The sequence below is a fragment of the Vanessa atalanta genome, chromosome 23 (genome assembly GCF_905147765.1).
Source record: "Vanessa atalanta chromosome 23, ilVanAtal1.2, whole genome shotgun sequence".
In the NCBI taxonomy this organism is placed as follows: domain Eukaryota; kingdom Metazoa; phylum Arthropoda; class Insecta; order Lepidoptera; family Nymphalidae; genus Vanessa; species Vanessa atalanta.
In genome coordinates, this window is record NC_061893.1 from 3,389,809 (window position 1) to 3,412,902 (window position 23,094).

At 31.7% G+C, this 23,094-nt stretch overlaps 1 protein-coding gene across 1 annotated transcript; it reads left to right on the forward strand.

Moving 5' to 3' along the window:
* The first annotated feature begins 290 nt into the window (after nt 1-290).
* On the forward strand, nt 291-12,764 carry LOC125072966. Its single transcript, XM_047683601.1, has 3 exons — nt 291-579; nt 5,217-5,332; nt 12,582-12,764. Exons 1-3 carry the CDS (start codon nt 291-293, stop codon nt 12,762-12,764), a joined length of 588 nt encoding a protein of 195 aa, XP_047539557.1.
* Nucleotides 12,765-23,094: the final 10,330 nt, after the last annotated feature.

Consider the following 23,094-nt stretch of genomic DNA (forward strand, 5'->3'; position numbering starts at 1 on the left):
TAAATTATCAACATAAGGAAAACTGTATATCTTATTATATGTATGTATATATAGTTGTTCGTTTTTATTTAATGTATTTACAACAACGATTATAATAATAGCACAAGTGATATCAAATTATCAGAACAAACGGTCTACTATCGAATGATCTCAGAATAACGACGTACTTTTTTTATTCATCTCACCGCTTCGTTCGCAACAGATCTTGGTGTTCATTTTTTCGAAAGCTATCACTATAAAAGCGTTTTGTTTCCCTTTCTCGCTTAATTCCTGACGATCGTCTAACGAAAATGTATCGAAAAATTATTATAACCTTCGCCCTGTTAGAGGTGGCGTTCGCCTCCTTTCTCGATGGCGATTTCAAGCTGCTTGATGGTGTTAAACTTGTAGCCGTACGGGATTCAAACAGCATAGAAGATGGGCGGTCGTTCGGAAACAAGCCGCTTTATAGAATAGCCAAGTTCCTCCAGAATCACGAGTTGCATGTTAAGTTGCCGAATTTAATCGAAAAAGACAAGATCAGTCAGATCTTCTCGGAATCGATGAAAATTATCGACGATTCGAATAAGGAAAATAGTGGTAAGTTAAAATAATAATATTTATGATTTAAATAAAATGACATAATTTTTTTAAGTCTTGTTTAAATCCATTGATGACAATTTATTTTAATATTTTATTGAAATGACGATACGATGAAATTGCATAAGTTCGATTTTTTTGTTGTTTATTATTTATTCCGCACTCCTTAATTGGATAAATGAATGAATTGAATGAACACGATAACTTCCTTACGAAAATATTGGTACAAATTCAATTCCTGTAATATAATTTATTTTGACAACAACGAGAGGTTTAAGTTACGTAAACGACTTCCAGCTTGGTATATTCCTATCAAGAAACAATTAATTCTGTAATAAAAAAAAAACATAATTGATTTAATTGACTGTGTCCTAAGAAATTGTATTTTCTTGAGATTTGAGTTCCTTAGAATTTTAGAGTCCAATAAAAGTAACAAATTATAAAACAACGTAAATACTTAGATATTATATTCTCAAATAAAATTCCATAGCCTTTTGCTCAGCAGTGAGATATTCACTTGTATTATTTGCCGAGAGATCGTGCTTCACAAAAACAGTTCCATTCTCGATGTTTAAAACATTATTGCTAACTTAAATACGCGTTGTGACTTTCGTTTCAAGTGGAATCATTAAATCGTTAGTTCTAAGTGTGACTCACGTCATTCAACTAAAACAGACAAAAAATATCCATTCGTTTTAACTTTTACTAACAAAAGTCATCGAAGTCAACAACTGTGCATAGGGAAGTTAATACCGAAATTATTTGCAATTTGTCGGCATGCGATTGTCTTTACAAGTGAGTTCCTGAACGGTACGTTTCCTTGTCTGTGTTTAACCGACAACAGCGTTAAAAACTGTGATGTATTTATTATATATTATTTATTTGTTACCTTACATCGTTTATTTGTGGTAAGGATTTAGAGCTACTAATAGTTTCAATGAGAAATAAAACTCCTGAAATCCTATGGTTCGGTGTGGAGTGTCAGTTTAAAAAGCGTTTTTATTCTTCTTATATTGTCTGTATGAGTTAACCCTTAAGCTTGTCGGTCTTTCTTGAGATATAAAAAAAAATAACGAAGTCATTAATGTCAATCAAATGTGAAACTATCTCTGGTTATTAATGTGGCAACGAGCAAAAAAAAATCTGTTAATCTTTTAAAGTTATTATGTAACAGTTATACATATGTATATTTGCGTAAAGATTCACGTTCTTTTTTCAAATTAAAATCTAATATTCAAGCACAAGACGTCTTTGTATTTAAAAATAATTAATCTAGGGCTATCATTACATTTATATACATATAGCATTATGTCAATATAATTTAAGGAATTATTGCTATATTATGATACACATATATATTGTGACCAGTTTTATGCCCAAAATCTGCTTTGAATCGACCACTGCTTTAGCCATAAGACCGAATGTTGTAAATCTAATCTATTTTTTTATATGCAATATGTAAATAAAAAAATATTAAATAGACACGATTTAAAAAAAAACGGATTAATGTGTTAATTTAAACTTGGAATTCCAAATCAACTGTAACGGCTCAAAGGTGATTGTTTCATTCCTAGTATATGTTATCATCGATAATGTCGTTAGTTTAATCGTAACATTTAGAGTATAAACGTTCCTTACATTAGTGATTGCATTTAAATAACGTAATTATAACAATGGAAATCACTGCTAGCAAAATTATGTCCAAATATTTTTTAAGTCTATAATTTTTCTTTACGAATTAAACAAAACATTTTTAGGACAAGAGAATAAAAGCGGTCTTTTTAATTATTTGATACGACGATATAATGTCAACAATTTAAATAATTGAACATTTCGCTGAGATAATATTTATATAAAGACGAGAGACAGGAGAGAAGTATTTGCTATAAAGTAGAATTAAATTAGCTCTTAAAGCAACACAATAAAGTACGGCAGATTTTAGTGATCTTTTTGTTATAAAGCGTCCGAATACCCGAGCAACGTTATGCTAAAAAGCATATTTCATACGACCTGTCTAGCTAAATAATCCTCTAGTCATCCTTCACTATGTGAATGCACGTTGAATAAAATCTACGATCTACGATTTGACCAATCGCGTTACAAGAACGCATTTGATTCGCGCACTGAATCCCCCTTATATTATTTGTGAATACGTACCTTAGTGTATCGAACAACAACAACTCAATGAAATGATGTAAAAATGTAATTCACATAGAATACTTACAAGGAAAATGTTCAGAGACGATATTATCGCTAAAACAATTTCTCCTAAACTATCTTGAGGTAAAGAAAAACAAATACTATAAGGATGTGCGATACAGTTGATGTCCTAATTTGTTAAAATAGATATAAGTATACATTTGTTGGTGACGATTATATTTATATATCTATTATATATAAAAATACTTGAGCTTGTAAACCAAAACTTAACTTAAGGATTGATAAGAAACAATTGCAAGCTAAAAAATTATTCGGCTTTATTTGTAAACGTGGCATCGTATCCGTTCATTTAAAAAATCCTCTCTTTGACATTTGAAAGAAGAAGAAAGAATTATTTTAAACAATACCGTTGAACTTTACTTATAAGTATGGCCGCTAAATTAACACCCTGTGTAGTAAAAATAATATATTCTAAAAATAATCGATTTTTGAAATAGAATAGAATACAGAATTATTTAAAATAAATAAATAAAAAAATTTAAAAGTGATATAATTTTCTTATTTTTAAGTATATTTTTGTAAAACGCGCAATTTATGAGATATTTACTTAAACATTATTCATAACGGCGGCGAACGTTCGATCCTTCCAGAGGCGAAATCTTGTATGTTTTAAAAAAGAAAAAAGAAAACACTATTACATTTTTTTCAAGTATTATTTATAATAACGAATACAAATTAAAACATATACATACATATATAAATATATATACTCAACGCAATCCATTACTTGATTAGAGAAATATACTTATAAAAACTACACGAAAAAACACAACTCGCTTCGCTTTTAGATAAAAATCTACATCATTAGTAAACAAATATTTATAACCAGAAAAAACTTTCGTTATATCATCTGTTTATACAAATAAATCACTGGAATAAGCGGCTGTCAATTACTTATAATTCTATGTGCTTTCAAACAATAATAGAAGTAAGTTCTGGGTGGTAAAGTTTACCCTTAATTTCAGAGAAGTGTGAAGTTGCTTCGAACACATTCTTCATTTTCGGAACGAAGTTCCTTTTTGACCCACAGTGTTACAGTTAGAGTGAATTGGCAAAAATCGTCACGGAAGAAAAAAACGTTATGCTCCCGTCGATCTTCTCTCTCAATTTTTCCTTTCTCTCTGTCTTTTTCTATTGCATACAATTTTCTATAAAATTTGTGATTCAATCCTCATAGGATTTTTAATAACAATTTTGTCATTGTCATTGAATTATTCACATGTAATTTATTTATTTCATTGTATCTGTTATTTAATACATTTTAATCGGGTCTTCCATAACAAGCATGTTTATTTGAGAGATTTATTTCTATATCTGACTTTTTATACATTAATTATATCTTATTCATAGAGTTTATGCTAGAAAATTAATAGAACTACATATTTATGTCATTGTTATATCGTTGGGTCTTATATTATTTAAAAAAAAAAAACATTACAAATACTCGTTTACGTATGAAACAACTGCGAAACTGTTGTGGCCGAGTGTTAGGACATATTGTGATGAGCTATTTATTTTTATTTTATATAAATTAAAAAAAAATCAAAGGAGTCAATAATATGCTTAAGTAATTTTTTTTTTTTAATTCGTCTACATGTACGTCTTCTACAATGAGTGATCTATACTATGCAATTCAAATAGGAACAGAAACAACCGAACGCAGTTTGTTTGACATTGTTACGTAATTTTAACCAATTGGGGCTTCTAGAAACTACGAAACATTACGATTGTTTTTTTTTTTAATTATTTAGTCTTTTAATATTATAGCTAAAGAAAAAATAACCAAAAAGTATGTATATATAAAAAAAACAAAACTGTTTTAATCAGGCGAAGATATAATAGACAATTTTATATTACTAAATAAAATAATATGATACATAATTAATCACGAAAAAAAATGACAATATTTTTGTTGCTAAGGATGTTTTTCTATTTTTATTTGAATCACATTGTAAGATTATGAGATAAATTCGCTTTTAAGATAGATGTTACCGTTTCGGATTCCCATTGAACGTTACAGGCTGAGATATCTAGGATAATCCAAATTGTCCACTTTAGATTATCGTACGTGTCTGCCATCGCATTGTAGGATTAACTATCTTAGTTTCACAAGATATGCCTTTTAAGAGTAACTTCTTTGAATCCAAAAACATTTTAACCAAATTCTCATTAGAACACGTATACTAAACTAACTAACTTACTTGAAATGAAATGCTTTCATTAGTGATTTCGAATTTGAACGTAACAACGTCATAAACAATTTTATATTGAATCAATGCGATTCAATGTAAATGTTTTTTATTTTTATCTCACTGATACAAGGTTTGAAGGATATATCGTATATCTTCGGCTTATTCTCACCAGAACCATATAAGTTCTAAACACCGTTATTTATGAAGCTTATCTTGTGTTTTCAGCAACCGGACGAGGTAAGGGCGATGGTGGAGCTAGTTCCTTGGCATTACTAGGCCTCATGTTCGCGAAAACGATTGGTGCTGCTGGTATAGGAGGTCTCGGTCTATTGACTATGAAGGTAATCCTTTATTCTTAAAATTACCTACTTCCATGACTTCTGAGAGGCAAGTAGTTTGTGATACTTAAATAGTCGAGGAGCTATTCTTAGAAGAAGATGAAGGATGACGGTCCTCATTATGTAAAAGATTATTTTTATTGACTAGAGAAAATGGCCGCTATAAGCATGCTACAAGTATAAAATATTTAATAATAACAATATACCAAATTCTTACGTAGTTATATAAATTAGGAACAAAAATGTGTGGCAAGATCTGTATGTGGTATGTTAATTATAATAGCTGTACCATTTAAGTCGAATTTACATACAACGTGCACAAATGAGAGCATTCGCCACACACGCATGCTTACGAACAAACGTACCGTACATTCGCTTACAGTATATTTAAAAATAATAATATAATTAAGTAACATCTTGTTATTTGATCCCCCCCCCCCTTACACACACTGCTGGGAAAAGGCCTTTTGAGAAAAAGGTACTACAACGCTGGTTACAAATCTGATATAATTTTATCCGATGCAAGTTTCCTCACATAAAAATTTGATTTCATTCTTTAATGGCAAAGCATAGAATGAAACATGAACGATTTAATTATAAATCTCGGGTTTGAACCCCTAATTACAATATATTATATATACAATACACAATATCCTAATTGAATGGCTAAATTACAAGGCTATTCTCTAGATTCTAAAACACTGATCAAAGTAATAAATCACTAATGTGACTTTAATCTGCATGGTCATTGGTCAGTGGCAAGCGATGACGTAATAAACGACCAATAAGGTTGAAGCTGAATTAGTATACCGAAATTTGACCAACCAATTAGACACTTGAAAGATTAAGGTTTCAAATTTGGATAGAAAACTTAATCCAATCGACTCTGATTTATTTTCGTGCATCAAGAGAAATATATCAAAGAGAATTCTTTATTGTACACCAAAAGAGTAAAGGTAAATTCTATTACATAATAATATTTTTTAACAGTCTGTTTTCGACGCCAGGATTTATATTACGTAATAGGTATTTAAGAAGTTATCGTTATGCAATATGTATATTTACGATTCAATTAATACATAATAATATAATGATTCAATATGTCATATATTTATATGTTTACATAGAAAATGTATATACATATATTCTTACTTGTAATCTGTGCGAGTGTTTTTGTGTATAGGGACGGAAATATGTAACAGGAATACATGAAAACGCGCGGTATTTGATTTGACCAATGAGCGCGCGCGGTCTAACATTTGACATCTCACCTTATTATTAATATTATTATTTGACAGCCGTCAAATAGAAACCACTAATGAGAGGACATAGTGTTCCTTATAATTTTTTTAATATTGGGAGAGATGTCAAATTCGATAGGGTTGTTGCAGCCTGAGTGAACTCACAACTATAGTCACTTGGACTATATCATATACAACGTAGAGACTTATTTTTAATATTGTCAATAAACGTGCTGTAATATCGAATTAGGACAATCATGTCCTGTAATGATATGTATACAGTTTTGTATTATAAATAAATGTCACATGTTACATATCGTAAGCGACTACTTTAAGGGTCGTGTTTTTAGTGTTTTTATCAAAATTTATCGCTGAAAAAAACATATAAAAAAATATCCTAACGTGTTTTAAAGTATACCCAACGTAACAGATATTTGTCTTTCAGAATCAGTAAATGAAAAAAAAATTATATAGTTTTAATTTGTGTAAATTAATTACTTAAGTATGTAATCTTATAAGGAAATCCACGTCTTTCACAGATACTGTACAAATGTATTATTTTTTTATAATCAATACGTACAATTTTCTTTTATAACCAATAATTGGTTGTCGATCTAATTGGAAAAAGTGAATACTTCACTGTTTGTTCAGAAGCCGTGACGACGACATTGGAAATTATTTCAACGTTTGTAAAGAGAGTTTCTGATTTTATCTACTTAGAACAGCGACATTGGAAGTAGCTTCAAAATTATTAATTTATCTAAGAGCATCGTATAAAATATATTCATTAACGGCTTGCTTTTAGAGTTGTAGCCACCATTCCAAGCGGTCATTTGTACATTAATTATTTTTAATTTTTATTTGTATATATTCAAAGCCTTGGTGTTAATTATTCTTAAAACATACAACTCTAGAATATAATAATTAAAAATAACTCTACCAATTTAAGCCTCAATAAATTTCGAATGTTTTCACGTACAAATTATTTATATATTAAAAAGAAAAAAAATATATAATAATATATTTACAAATATGTAATAAAAATCTTTACTAATTTCGTCCAAGATGGCCAATCCTCAATCCTAACAAATTACGAGATATTTTAGATTAATAATAGTATAACGTGCGAGTGTGTGCGAAAAGACGTTTACGCACACGCTGTTCCCGTGTAAAAGAACACCAACTGTAGAACACGAAGTCGTACACCAACAAATAATACTGAAAAAAATTAATAAACCAAAGATTTATCAACTAGAAAATCGGGCCAATATTATATTATATAGTACGTATCATATGATTGAGAATTAAATTTAAAAATGCGGTCATGTTATTTTTAAATATACAGATTATAAATCTTTTTTTTTTTTTTTAAATCGGTTGAAACCTTTTTATCTCGACTTCGCATATATTTTAAGCAATCTCAGTGATCTCGTGACAACCGTTCCTTGTACAGAGTCGGCTCCCACCCAGCGGGAATACATCGTATGTCACGACCTACGCGATACATGTTTCAATTTCCCTGAAACGAAAGAGGTTTTTGTAATTCAACATATTATAATATCATCAGCTTTATTTCGAGTTATTTTAAGTTACCACGGAAACCGCTTTAGCATTCATTGATCGAAAATATTTCATCCAGATAGAGGATAATAACTTTTAATTCATGAAAATAAAATAAATTAATAATACTTAATAATAATAATGTTAGAATAAAATAAAAACATGTTACGAAGCCTCATCGCCAAAGATCGATATCTACCAGGGAATCATAGAGTAAAGGAAAGTGTATATAATGTTGTAAATACATACATAAATAAAATTACTAATTCTACTTTCCAATATTTAAGATATATGTATCTTAAAAAGTGGATTATCAAAAGATCCCGATCTGTTGATGATGACTTTGACAGCCTCGTTAAAAAATTTAAACAAAAAAATCAATCTCCTTTATATAATAATAAAACTATTTCACAGATAAAGTATTACTTAGTTAAATTTAAATAAAAAATACTTTTTAAAAAAAGAACATGTATTTTATGTTTCCATTAAATTTAGTGGTATTTAATAAAATCGAAACCTATCGTAGAACAAGAGCGTAAGAGCGTAAATGTCACAATCTAATATGGGAAATTTACTGTAATAATACGATATTTATACGATACACGGATCAAAATGGCGTATCCATAGTCGGTTGTCAACATTTAAAGACATACAATTTGAATTCTTATAGAAGCAACATTGTTAAAATGAAATAAATGATTTCAACGTACTGATTTTTTTGGACTGTGACATCGAATTATTAATATTTAATCTAAGTAGTAGCTAATTTGAGGGTAGATTTGCTATAGTGAAATTGAACTATGAAGCGTCTTTCTTTCATCAGCCATAAAATAATTAAAAACGTAAATTAATTGTGCACTTCAAAGTAATTAACGCCACGTTGATATAGATTAGGTTAATTTTTTAATTTTTTTATTTGTTTATTATACCTAATGCAACAAAAATAAAAAAAAAATTAACAAAACCTATATTGATGGATTTATTTTTAGTGTGCCCCGTTACATAAGTACCGTAATTTCATATTTTGAGTAACAAGTCTTAACCATAGAATCGCACTGCTCAAATGTACCTAATTGGTCTTTGTGGTGAAAACGAATCATCACTTGTTTTGTTTACGTCATAAAATCTTATCCGAACGCCAGACCGAAATAAAACTAAGGGCGATGTCTGGAGTTGTTTTATTACTGATTAATTTTCTTTTTAGGGTTTATGTACTTTCGTCTCAGGTGAAATAACAATGAAGATTACTATTACAATGATAGTAGTACTTTGAGAGTGAAACATCAATCATTCGAGTTCTTACAAGCAGTTTTTTTGTGCATTAGCAGCCCGTAAATGTCCCACTGCTGGGATAAAGGCCTCCTCTCCCTTTGAGGAGAAGGTTTGGAGCATATTCCACCACGCTGCTCCAATGCGGGTTGGCGGAATACACATGTGGCAGAATTTCGTTGAAATTAGACACATGCAGGTTTCCTCACGATGTTTTCCTTCACCGCCGAGCACGAGATGAATTATAAACACAAATTAAGCACATGAAATTTCAGTGGTGCCTGCCTGGGTTTGAACCCGAAATCATCGGTTAAGATGCACGCGTTCTAACCACTGGGCCATCTCGGCTCGGGTTTTTTTATGGATTCTTTAAAATTAAGATACCGTAGATTACTTGGTAGGTATACCGCACTCATCAACTGATGTTCTACCGCCAAACAGCAATACTCATAGTTGTATTCCGGTTTGAAGTGTGAGTGAGCCAGTGTAACTAAAGGCACATGACATCTTAGTTCTCAAGGTTGGTGGCACATTAGCGATCTAAGGAATAGTTAATATTTCTTACAGCGCAAATGTCTATGGGCTGTGGTGAGCACTTACCATCAGGCGACCTTAAAAAAAAAACTCATTAATTACAAGTTGTTGTTTAGTTTTATTCTGAGTTTAATTATTTATCAAACTCAATGTGAGAGGTTAATTTTTAAACAAAGTTACAAAATTCGTTATAAATAAAATTTCGTTATAAAAAACAATGAATTAACTTCTAAGTAACAAAAATTATTTATTACAAACGCTCGTTTTGAAAATCGAATCAATAATTGTCTTCTAATTATTCTCATCAAAATCGATTTATTTACAAAAAAATATTTCGATAAGATATTCGATTCGAATCGATTTTTCAATTCAAATATTTCATCACTACTTTATATCAAAATGTTCTAAGAAAAATAAAGAAAGGAATTTGTTTTTTTTTTTAATTTATTTATTTTAATTATCCAAAACTGTACGAGTGATGCTTGTCAGATTAAATAAAACAACAAAGTTGTTTATTGTTTCTCAAGAAATAAGTGACGAATTATAATTACGTTTTATACTTCGTTAAATTTTCGACGAAGTATAAAAAATGTTTTAGCACGGTTGCTGGAATAAAACTTAGAGCCGTCTAGCGTTCCTTTATGAGCGCTTGACTTGATTGATTGCTAATAACGTTAGCGTCTATAATTAATTTTAATCTGTGCACGATAGTAACTGAATTTATAGTAAGAGTTACATATGAAAAGTACTTCATTGTAAATAAATGTTACACATTGAAATTAGAACACTGTGTTCGAAAACATTTTTTTTTTCAAAAATACATTGTCTTAAAATATTTTTGTGCCTTTGGTGTACATTAACTTGAATTTGTAGTGTCCCTACATTTTTTATTACTGGCCAGCATCATACTTTTAGAATACTTTTTTTTAAATCGGAATTTGACTCTCATCGATGTATTGCGAAAACTTAAGATTTAAGTTTTTTTTTTTAATTACACAAGCTTCTACAGTTGACCCCGATAATCCGACAAGAGTTCAATTATAAGATTCTATGTGTTATACTTTAAAGTAAATATAAATAAATAAATATTGGACAACATCACATACATTACTCTGATCCCAATGTAAGTAGCTAAAGCACTTGTGTTATGGAAATCAGAAGTAACGACGGTACCACAAACACCCAGACCCAAGACAACGTAGAAAACTAATGAACTTTTTCTACATCGACTCGGCCGGGAATCGAACCCAGGACCTCGGAGTGGCGTACCCATGAAAACCGGTGTACACACTACTCGACCATGGAGGTCGTCAAAAGTATAAAGAAGTGATAGATATCACACGTAGTCAAATTCAAACTAAGCAATCAGAATCAGAACAAAAAACGCGTCGAGCACATTAGTGGTGGCGCACAGGTTGTAACCTGCTATCGTGCGTTATCTACATAAGCGAAGATTGTCAAAAAAATATTCAATAATAATAGACATGTCATGACATGGTGTACAGGCGTGCCGGATCAGCCATGGGCCGGATTACCAGGAGTCCACTGTATTTGAATCATGAACTATATTGAATAAAAATAGCCTACTAGATTTTATTGATATAAGCCTCAAAAGAGTTTAAATTTTTTTCATTTCAATCGTTTTTGTAGAGCTGTAAAATGTAAATATTTATATCGATTTCTTTCATATAGTATATCTAGAGCAAATCGATTTTAATTCAATCGTATCGGCAAACATACACTCTTAATACCTACTCTCGCAATCCGACGGGACAGTAACGCGACCTGGGAGAGATCCGGACCACTTACGGCCTGTGAATATCTCTACGAAATTCTTATCTCTCGAAAAAACATCGGTGTACAGGGATTCCTTTTAGTTCTGTCAGTTAAAGTACAAGATAATACAGTTACAGTCAGTACCGTCGTACATACGTCAGTATCTACGTGTAGGACAATTCTCATCCCATGTTATGATTTTTTTATATATATATATTTTCACACTAGCTGAACCTGCGGCTTTACCCGCGCTTAATTTATAAAACTTTTCTACCTATATGCACACAAACCATCACCCCTCCCATTTTACCCCCTCGAGGGGTGAATCACAAAAAGTAGTCCTTCTCATTTCCCGGGACTCAAACTAAATCCACACAAAATTTCATCTAAATCGGTTCAGCGGTTTAAGCGTGAAAAGGTAACAGATAGAGTTACTTTCGAATTTATATTATTAGTATAGATATACAATATATCTGTCTCTCTCTGTCATAACTGATTTCACATAAGAAAAAAGATGACAAGAACATTTAAAAGTGAAACTTTTAACACATAATTGATATACAATAAATAGAGAGGAATTTATAATATGCGTAATATACGTAATATACGTTAAACATAATTAAACTGTAGTATAATTCTCAGAGAATTCACTTTGTATCTCACTCGTGAAATGTTGACATCCGATTTACGGTAATACGTCATTTTATTACGTAACGGTTATAGTCAATTTCGTATGTCACATTCTGACAATTCGAGTTTATGCTTACAGAATACCTCTACTGCTCAAAGAAAAACAAAACTATAAATTTTAAGTAATGGAATTCCGTAACTTAATAATAATTACGAAACATAATGAGATTTTTTTTTATCAGGCATTAGCGGTATCAGCCCTCGCTTTGATGCTGTCAGCGATCGTTGGAATCAAGAAGCTTACCTCACATGATGACCACGACGATCATCAGGTCATATATGCTGGTCATCACGGTCACCACAGACGACGGCGAGACATCAACACCCCACTACCGTACCAGGGCTGGACGGAATACCAGAATTAGATTTTATTAACTTATTTATTTAATTTATTGTAAATAAATATTTATTTTCAACTTTATCTCGTGTATTTTTTTAACAATCCTTGCAAAATTGGAAGTATGAAACGAACTTTTTTCACAATTTTTATTAAGATTAAATTTTATGTGCGAAATATTAATTTTATTTTTCCAAAATAAAAGTCAGCCTGTGAAAGTCATATCAAAACCAGTCTAGCCGTTTTCTAGATTAGCCGGAACAACCAGACATTATTAGAAATACGTCTGCTCATATAAAGTTATTATATTGACATTAACAAAGACACTTAAATTATATCAATTTGTATAAATAGTTTGATTTAAAACATATCTCTGATTGGTTTCAAAGCTTATATATCGATCAATAAAACTTTTGACAAAAGATCGAAGTCGAATACAACGTCGTGTTTTTCGCCTTTGATAAATTAATTATGTTTTATCCTAGAAGACTAACTCGGTTGAAGTTTAAAACTTGAACGAGCTAAACGTAGTTTGACTCTAAGTTAAACAAAGGCAGACAAGTCGCTTGAATGCAATTAGTTTAAAACAGATGGTATTGGTTTCGTTTGGATAAGACTGCCCTTGTTATATCTTTATGTTTTACAAAACATCACAGCACAAGTATGTACGCAATAAATCACTTTTCTTGGTGGTAGGGCTTTGTACAAGCTCGTCTGATGAGGTAGCAGTACTCAGTTTTGTTTTATTCCGGTTTGAAGGGTGAGTCAGCTAGTGTAACTACAGGCGCAAGGGACATAACATCTTAGTTCCCAAGGTTGATGGCGCATTGGTGCATGCAAGGAATAGTTAATAATTCTTACAGCACCATTGTCTAAGGGCGATGGTGAGCACTTACCACTTACTAACAGGTCGATTAGCTCGTCTGCCAACCTATATTATAAAATACAAAAAACTCGATATTCCCTAACTCTCATAAGCCGATGCTACGATGAATTTGAAATGTCCGGAAAGAGGCGCAGGCGCAGGATCAACGACCTCGTGTGCTGTAAACTTCTCAACTTAAGTCCGCTAAAAAAAAAGCCGTATTTTTTATGATCAAACTCATCTCAAAAGCTAAGCCTTGAAATGGAACTGTTTTATCAAAAAATATTCTAAATAACTAAAAACATACTGTTTGCTATGTGCTATGGAATTTGATTAAATGTTTCAAAATGTGAATATAAATTAAAATAACTAGTAGTAGTTTTAAAGATAAATGATGTATTGTACGATTCTAAACTACAACACAGGCTGCTAAGAGCCACTAGACTAATAATTGAATCGGTCAGCCAACCAATTACGTTCAAGATTATATTATTTAGAAAATACTTCTCTCCTTTCAAACAGAACTACTAAGTATTTTTCTATTCCAGTTGCAAGGCTGATTGAACCAATGTAACTGTAGATACAAGGGACATAACAGTTAAATTTTTTTTTTATTTATTACAATTTTCTATCTTTTTTATTTTATTGAATTTATTTTGTTATACGTTATTAATGTGATAAATTGTATTACAGCAATTGTTAATTACAATATTTATTGCTTACTTTTGACATGAAATGTAGTTAATCTTTAGTATTTTAGTATAATAGAATTATTTAAATAAAATAAATATCCTTATATACTGTATCGTAAATTGCATATTGTGGCCGTCTTAAAGAGTCGCACACTTTATATTAAGTATAAATATGTTTTTTTTTTATGTATTAAATAAAAAAAATCAGATCAGTGTTTCTAACAGTCCTAAGGGCAGTGGTGACCACTTAAAATGATTACAATAGAAAACCGTCTTACCATTTCGAATAGCGTAATGTAACATGACAATAAAGAATCTATAATTTTACAGATATTATATTTTGTACAGTTTTAAAATGTTATAATGAATGTAAATTATTTATTATCCTCAGATTAAGAATTCTAAAATGTACTTACGTATATCCTATTCCAATGGAACTAGGAAAATAGATAAACAAACCTTATATTAACATATTTCATGCGATTTGCTAATAACACAGCTATATTGTGAACTGCTAAGAGTTTATGATTAATATATCTTTATTTATAATAAAACACTATTGCACTTAGCTACTTATTTCCACTTTAATTATACTTCCAAAATTCCGATAACAGTTTCGTCAACGTTCCAATCGCCATTTTTTCGCAAATCCAAAGTAAATATAATAGATTAATCAAGCTTTCGACCAATGATATTGCGTCAATTTGCTGTCAATGTTGTTTTAATTGGCTTTTTTCCTGTTATAGTTGGAAAAGAATATAAAGGAATTGTCTCGAGATTATTAAGCCGTCATCTGTGTATCACACCGTATTTAAAATTATCACCCTTCAGACTATCAACAACAATATTATAAAGTAGGAAGTGGTAAGTGGTTCTAGTGGTACATACCCAAGCGTCCTTCCACAAAGCCCTACCTAAGTTGATAGTGCTTAGCCAAAATTTAACTATTTGTCATCAGCATTAGCTCGTTCTAATTTTAAAATTAATAAGAAATAATTACTTAAAGCGACTTTCATCAGTCGAAACATTTTCATAGATGAATAGTTCTTGTAAATCCATATGCTATGCTAGAATTTCGTTATCGTGCAATTTACGAAAGTACGAGTAAGTTATTTGAGCGATCATCGAGATATACGTATTTTAATGAAGACATACATCGATTTCTTTTACATTTTTATTCGACTATAATAACTGTCTATTCGATTAAGAAATACTTTTTATTTATATAAAATTGTTGGTCGCCACTAAGCATAGACATTGACGTCGTAAAGAATATAAGCCATTCCTTACATCGCCAATGCGCCACCAACTTTTGGAACTAAGATGTTATTGTCCGTCTTGCCTGTAATAACGCTGACTGTCAGCCTTTCTACGCGGAACTCAACAATACTAAAGTTAGCTGTTTTGCAGTAGGATATAAGATGAGTAGACGGTACCTAACTAGACGGGCTTGCACAAAGCTCTACCGCATAGTAAAGAAAGTATGTAAGTGTGTATATATATATGTATAGTAAGACTAAGACACTCATCACCCAAGGGTCATAGCGTGATGTTATAATTAATCTATAACCTTTCTTAATAACTGGCTATCTAACGAATTTTTCTTTTCGTTTGATTTCTCCAAATCGGACTAAAAATAATTTATCGAATATTCCCAATTTCTTTTGTTCTGTTCGAGTTGAAGAGTAAGCGTGTCCCTTGATCCGAGTTTTATAGGTAAACGATCGTGAATATTTCTTCAGAAATGTCGCTTTATAAACTATCGTTGGGAACGCTGAATATTTTTCCATAATATTACGTTAACGCAAAAATAAAAGTTTGCGTTCAATTTTACACTAGGGGCATTTATAGTTTTGTGCCGATGGTGGTATTATGATTAGAAGGGGCTGGTGTAAAAGATATATATATATATTGCACCTTGGTGGTAAGGCTTTGTGCAAGCCGGTCTGTGTAAGTATCACCTACTCATCAGATATTCTACCGCCAAATAACAGTATTATTGCGAGGGAGCCAATGTTACTACAGGCAGGGACATAACATCTTAGTGGTCAAGGTTAGTGGTACATTGGGACAAGCGATTAGAAAAATCTAGAACAAAACCTTAATTTATTATATAAACATATAACTAGAAAAAACGTGCCGAACAATAAAATAACAAATTAAATTGAAACAAATCCTATTATATAATGTTTTGTAAACATTACATAGTTTTTATTTTTTATTTTAAACATCAAAATCGATACGTGTATCAGTAGTAGATTGACTCATTATTTTATTTCAAGAGTCCTTGGAATCAGAGTAGAGCTGATTTATTAGGTGCTGATTTATTATTATTATGAAAAAATTGGTAAGAATAATCTCTGAGGCTAATATCGAATATGATTTTAAGGAGTTGGTAGAACCTGTCTAGATGCGGAAGGTAAAACAAACAAGAGGTTTGCCGCACCATTTTTTTTCTTCGGAGAGGAAATACATTGACGCATCCCGTCGGGGGGAGACTGGGACGGGTATGTAGGACTCCTGGAGCAGAAGGACCCGGCCTACCTACTAAAACTTCCCCAGAATTTCGCCTCGCCGCATGACGGTAGTTGCTGCTACACAATCCACCTCGAAGGCGCGTCAGAATGGTAGGGCGCGCCTTTCTACTCACTGCCTTCGTCCCGTACCAATACTCCCGTACGCGGCAATGTTCGGAATGCGAAGGCACGTCGTCGCCGCCGTCCTAGTCTTCTTCGGCGCATTGGGAAATCGTCTTACCTCAAACGCTCTGCCTCCTTCTTTTGGGAAATGACGATGTCGCTAAATCGACATACTGCCACCCAGGCCTCTTAACTTTCGGTCATATTATTTTCTTGATAAGGGCCGGAAGCGAAAGGTAGGGATACTATAACCGGAAGTGGACAGGGCTGTGCGATGCTCCACCAAAGCTTTTAAATATTTTTTTAAAACAAAACTATAAAATTATCGTTAGTGCTAAATTAAATTTTAAACAAAACTTTATTATAGCGCCATCTAGTGTCGTCGTGCCTAAGCAAGTCGTAATCGAGATGCTGTGACTGACTGTTGACGAATACCACAAACATTGTTATAACAAGCGCCAATAGATGGCAAAACATAGGAACGTTTTAAAACACGAGCTTTTTAGTGTAAATTCTCGTTAATTTCTATATTTATTTTAAATACTACTAATACGATATGCCTCACAAGATTGATCACGTGAATAATATGATCTCAATTAAAAGGCTGAATAAGATATAAGTGATATTTGTAAGCTTAAGGAAAGTAAATATTGTCATTAACATAATACAAAAAAAAAAAAAATCATGTAACCTTAAAATGATGAATAAATTGAACCCTTAAGGTAACCCTTATATCCTCCAACGAGCGGAGCAGCACGGCGAATAAAGCTCCAAGACTTCCCCGTGAAGCAAGTGGCAGCATTATCTTAGCAGCGGGGCACTTAAGCCCATAAATTCATTCGTCTGTTTTTACTACACAATATATTATGATCAACTTTAACAATACATTTTGTTTTGGAAGTGATTACTTGAACAATCCTGATTTAATCTTTATTATGTTACGTTATAAATTCCGTGGTGATCGTCTAGAGAGTCTAGAGATTGGCTTTATCCAAGTTCATCTGGGCTATATATTCTGCCGCCAAACAGGAATACTTAATATTTGATTGCTGTGTTCCAGTTCAAAGGATGAGTAAGCCAGTATAACTATAGACATATAAATTCCTGATGCACTTCTTACAGTACCGATGAAAGGTGGCTTACTACTTACCACCAGGTGACATGTTTTCCCATCCTATAAAATAAATACAAAGAAAAAAATAAAAGAAATCTATCTATGATTAACTAAACACCCAAATAGTTTAAAGTAAGGTCGTCATTATTTCAAGTTATTGCTGTTAATATACTTGTCTAAGTCGGTATGTGTGTTTGTTCTCTACACGATGTGTGTTTAACAAAGCGTAAATAAAAAGGCCATAATGATATGATATTACTTGGAATAAAAATGTCATCGCGTCGTATAATTATTTCACTATTGCAGGTAGTGTATACTATAAAACATTTTAGTGTCATTGTATACATTAACCTGTTGAAAAATGCAATTTGCATTGTAGAGAGTGCAGGAATCAAGTAGCAAAGCCGGTAATATATAAAAAAGTAGCGGCTGCTCGGACAGTTTCTAATACAGCCGTTTGATGCACGGTTCGCAGGCAAATATTTTTTTTTATTATCTCGATGTTATTTGTAAAATACCTCATTACATTATTAATATTTATTTTAATTACTTTTCAATCTCTTGACTTTCACGGCCTTTTTTTAATATCATTTGGATCGAAGTTTATGCTGTCATCATAATTGCTGCAAAGAAAAGAAAAAATATCACATTAAAATTAATCTTTAAGTGATATTTCTGTATAAATATTTATCCGGCTGAGCACTAGAGCGTATGTAACATCAAAACATTTTAATCGGCAGTCATTTTATATCAGGTTACATAACGTACGTTTACTTCTACGTTATTTTTATTGCAATAAGTATTAACCATAACTCTTATATGCATAACAGCGTGATATGATCAAGAGGAGAAATCTGACAGGCTGGCACTTGACACGCTATAGCAACTCTCCAATTTTTTTTTTATAATTATCAAATTATAAAGAGCCGTGATGGCCAAGCGAATAGAATATCTTTAATTTCATTCCGAATGTGCTCTTGATTTTCACGAGTTCAATTTATGTTGGTAATAATCATCTCAATGTCTAGATATCAATTTATCAGATGAAATTCTGGTTCGAATCCACCAATAATAGATGATACTGTTAGTGGCTAAGGCTGATAAATCCCTGTGTGAAACTATTAAATCCTATATTCATAGAACCTTTTCTTTTTAAAATCATTCAATTTTTTTAAATCTAGATTGAAATCTGAATATAATAGCTTCACGGGAAAAATACGACGCGAAAACTGAAGGATACGTACAATTTGTGCTAGGTTAGATTTGTTTTTCGAAACTTTGTAATGAGGCAACTAGAAATGGCTGTCAGTCAATCTATGAAAAGGCTAAGGCTAATATTAGAATACTTAATAGGCCAGAAGGAATTCTCAATACTAGTATATTAGCAATATTATTCGCCGTTATTTTTCTTATCTACTCACTTCATATAACATTGCTCATTGCGTCACACCACGAGGACGCTTATTATTGTTACTCGCACAGAGATAGCTACCTATCGAAGAAAGAAAATATGTTACAATAACAGCGTGGGCAACTCAAAACACGCGACAGAAGTGAAACTTTAGTTTCGTTAAGTTTCATTTCACATGTCCCAAAACGTCGCACACAAAACATACATTCAAATTAGTTTCCCATCAAACATCAAGAATTCACTTGAAGTAATTCTTGCCAGACCAAGGTAAATATGCACTTTAAAGATCTTAATAACATTGTATACACATTTTATTTAATAAGATTTTAGTTTTTTTTTTGTTTCTGCCAACGGTACTAAGGTCCGGTTGTATAGAAAATGTCTCCGTTCCATAATCACTGGCTGAGGATATCCGATTCTTAGAATCCATGCACTTGATTTCCATTTTAATTTATAATTGTAAATAATATTGTAATTACACAGATACGAACGAATTGCACTGCACGGTTTCACCTATCTCAAACAAAAGACTATCTACCGAAAAACCTTTTTTTTTTTTTAAATTACTATTAACAAACAAATTCGCCATCTTCATATTATTATTGTATCGATTAAATTTATTTATCTAAATTGCTTGTTAGGCTTATAGCGAACAAATTGATTGATTTTTTATTAAATAAAAAAATAGAACATTATTGCCGAGGGCGGAAAAGTAGCGTTTGCTGCGCGAGTGAAGTTCGACTTCAATAATATGAGTCACTTAATTGCCATTTCCGCTGAGGCTTATAAGGCGCTTTCCACAAAACAAAAATAAAAGAAAATTAATAAAAATCTGTAAAAAAAATCTTTTTCTGCCTTTGGTCGGGCAAAGTTATTGCGACAGTGGAGCCTAGAGTATTTCCATAAAGATATATACACATCATTACATAGTATAAAACAAAGTCGTTTACCGCTGCCAGTCCCTCTTCTTCAGATCTTTAAAATTACATAACGGATTTTGATGCGGTTTTTTTAATAGATAGATTGATTCAATAAGAAGGTTAATATGTATAATACATGCACGATATAGTAGAGAAACACTGAAAATTTTAGAGGTTTATAAAGTAATGTCGTAAATAAACACACACCTACGAGATAGATCAAAATAATATACTACAGTACACCTTAAAAAGGTCTTCAAAAAAGTCTATGTCTTAGGGATAGTCAACGACAACCATTTTTTATCCTTTACTTTTTACGACGAATATTGGCTTATTTTCGAAGCGATTTTAAGCAATACAGCATTAATCCTTATCAAATTAAATACCCTAAATGCATTATGCATTTAATATAGATCAATATGGCTTTTTACAGCATGTAATTTAAATTAATATTTTCGAAGATATTACAAATGTAAAACGCAGAGACATAGCTGTTTATTCTGTAGTAGGTATACATATGTATCAGCATTGCACCCGTGCGAAGCCGGGGCGGGTCGCTAGTATATGATATAATTTGAATATATCGCATATGCTTGAGGAATAATCGTCTCATAAATTAAAAATATTTGATAAATATATAATAAGTTTTTTTTATATCAATTTAATAACTATTTGTTTCGCTCTATAGGATAATAATGTCCTAACTCCGTGCTTCAGAGAGCACATTACGTCGTTCCAGTTATTACATACAACTAATAGTAAGCGATAACTTAATAACATTTAATGATAACTTACAGTAATATCCACTGTGACATTAACTACGAACTAGGTAATACAGCGGAACACTAGCCTATTCCAATCACAGCGGAAGTTGAAACAAATATACTAATTTTACAATGTCTAGACGTGATTGGTCGAAATATATATTAATAGTTTCGTGCAGGTCGACGATAAACCCGATAAATGTAACAATAAGTAAAATACATTTGTGTCTACTATAAATATATGTAAAAACAAGTGCTCTACATACTTTGAAGTGAAATACTTTAGCAGCCTGTAAATTTCCCATTGCTGGGCTAAGGTCTCCTCTCCCTTTGAGAAGGAGGTTTAGATCATATTCCACCACGCTGCTCTAATGCGATGTTTTCCTTCACCGCCGAGTACGAGATGAATTATAAACACAAATTAAGCAAATGAAAATTCAGTGGGGCCTGCCTGGGTTTGAACCCGAATTAATCGGTTAAGATACACGCGTACTAACCACTGGGCCATCACGACTCTGAAGTGGCCGTGATCGTCTAGTAGTTAGGACCCTACGATGTGAAGTTAAATATTATACAGAAATTGGATAATCATTTAAAAGTGTATTATTAAAATATTTCATAAATTTAATTTAATCCACCTTAGTTATATTTGAAGCTTAAGTATCTAATTATATTTGTATATAATTATTTTACTTGTTTTAACATAAGTAGGTATTCATATAAATTTAATTTGGCATTTTGTAAGTTTATTAGTAATAATTGTATGTAAAGAACAATTAAAAATTTAAATTAAGATTAAAACATGTATGCGTTTTAAAGTTTTCACTTGTTTAATGTAGATGGGTATAACATTAATATATAGAGTAATTTTGATACAGAGAGTGCAATATAATTATGTTTTCCTGATTGCTTTTGATCGAGGCGGCCATTATCAACTAATCAAATGCGGAGGAAATTTATAATGTATGTACACAAGTATTTGCGCAAGTACCTCATAATACGATGGTAAACCCGAAAACACTGGTAACATTTCTGAAGCAGGCTATATGACGTAACGCTTTCCTACGTAGCTTTGAAAAGGTTTCGATAAGAAAACTACACTTACATAAGTAAGTCTTGTAAAAAAAATGTACCTAATTGCATAATTTCATGCGATATTGGCTCAATAACACAAGCGCTCAACATGTACAATAGTAATTACAAATATAAAAGCAGCAAATTGTATATACAAATATTATGAATGTGAAAACATACAAAAAATAAATAAATAACTGATCACCTCTAAATTTTCATTACTCTATACACTTGTTCAATTCTCTTTAATCCGTGTTTCGAGGTAAAGAGTTGTACACACTGAGCAACCATTACTTTCTACGGAGATAACTATCCGTTGGCTTGTGTTATGAAACGTTACTATTTATTGTACTTGATAAAGAGAGAAAGTTATGTGAAACTAGCTTTAAGTACCTATGATGTTTTAATATTTAAAGCCTAACTTCCAGTGTTGTTAACCAATTATAGTGTTGTTTTTTTTGTTTGTTTTGGTAACCTAACCTGGTGATAAGTGCTCCACTGCCCATAAACATTGGCGCTGTTGGAAATTTTTACCATTCCTTACATCACCAAGGCGCCACCAACCTTGCGAACTGAGATGTTATGTACCTTGTGCTTGGAGTTACACTGGCTCATTTACTCTTCAAACCGAAATATGATATTACTAAGTATTGCTGCGGCGAAATATATAAATGGGTGGTACCTATCCAGACGGGCTACCATCAAGTAAAACTGAATTACTTCGTGATATGGGACTAGGGAAGCCTAGTACTAAAACAAATGCTTCCCTTCCTTTTAGAAATATCAAAGTTATACCACATACCTGTTATCACTAATTGCTAAGTTTTATTCTTTATCTTTTTTTGGTAGGTTGGCTACCTTATTGCCTGCAGTGCCTTT

What these genes read in the sequence shown, in the direction of transcription:
- LOC125072966 (XM_047683601.1), top strand. Translation starts at nt 291, where the DNA reads ATGTATCGAAAAATTATTATAACCTTCGCCCTGTTAGAGGTGGCGTTC. An exon ending in TTCGAATAAGGAAAATAGTG is followed by an intron (nt 580 to 5,216) that starts GTAAGTTAAAAT and finishes TTGTGTTTTCAG; the next exon opens with CAACCGGACGAGGTAAGGGC. An exon ending in TCGGTCTATTGACTATGAAG is followed by an intron (nt 5,333 to 12,581) that starts GTAATCCTTTAT and finishes TTTTTTTATCAG; the next exon opens with GCATTAGCGGTATCAGCCCT.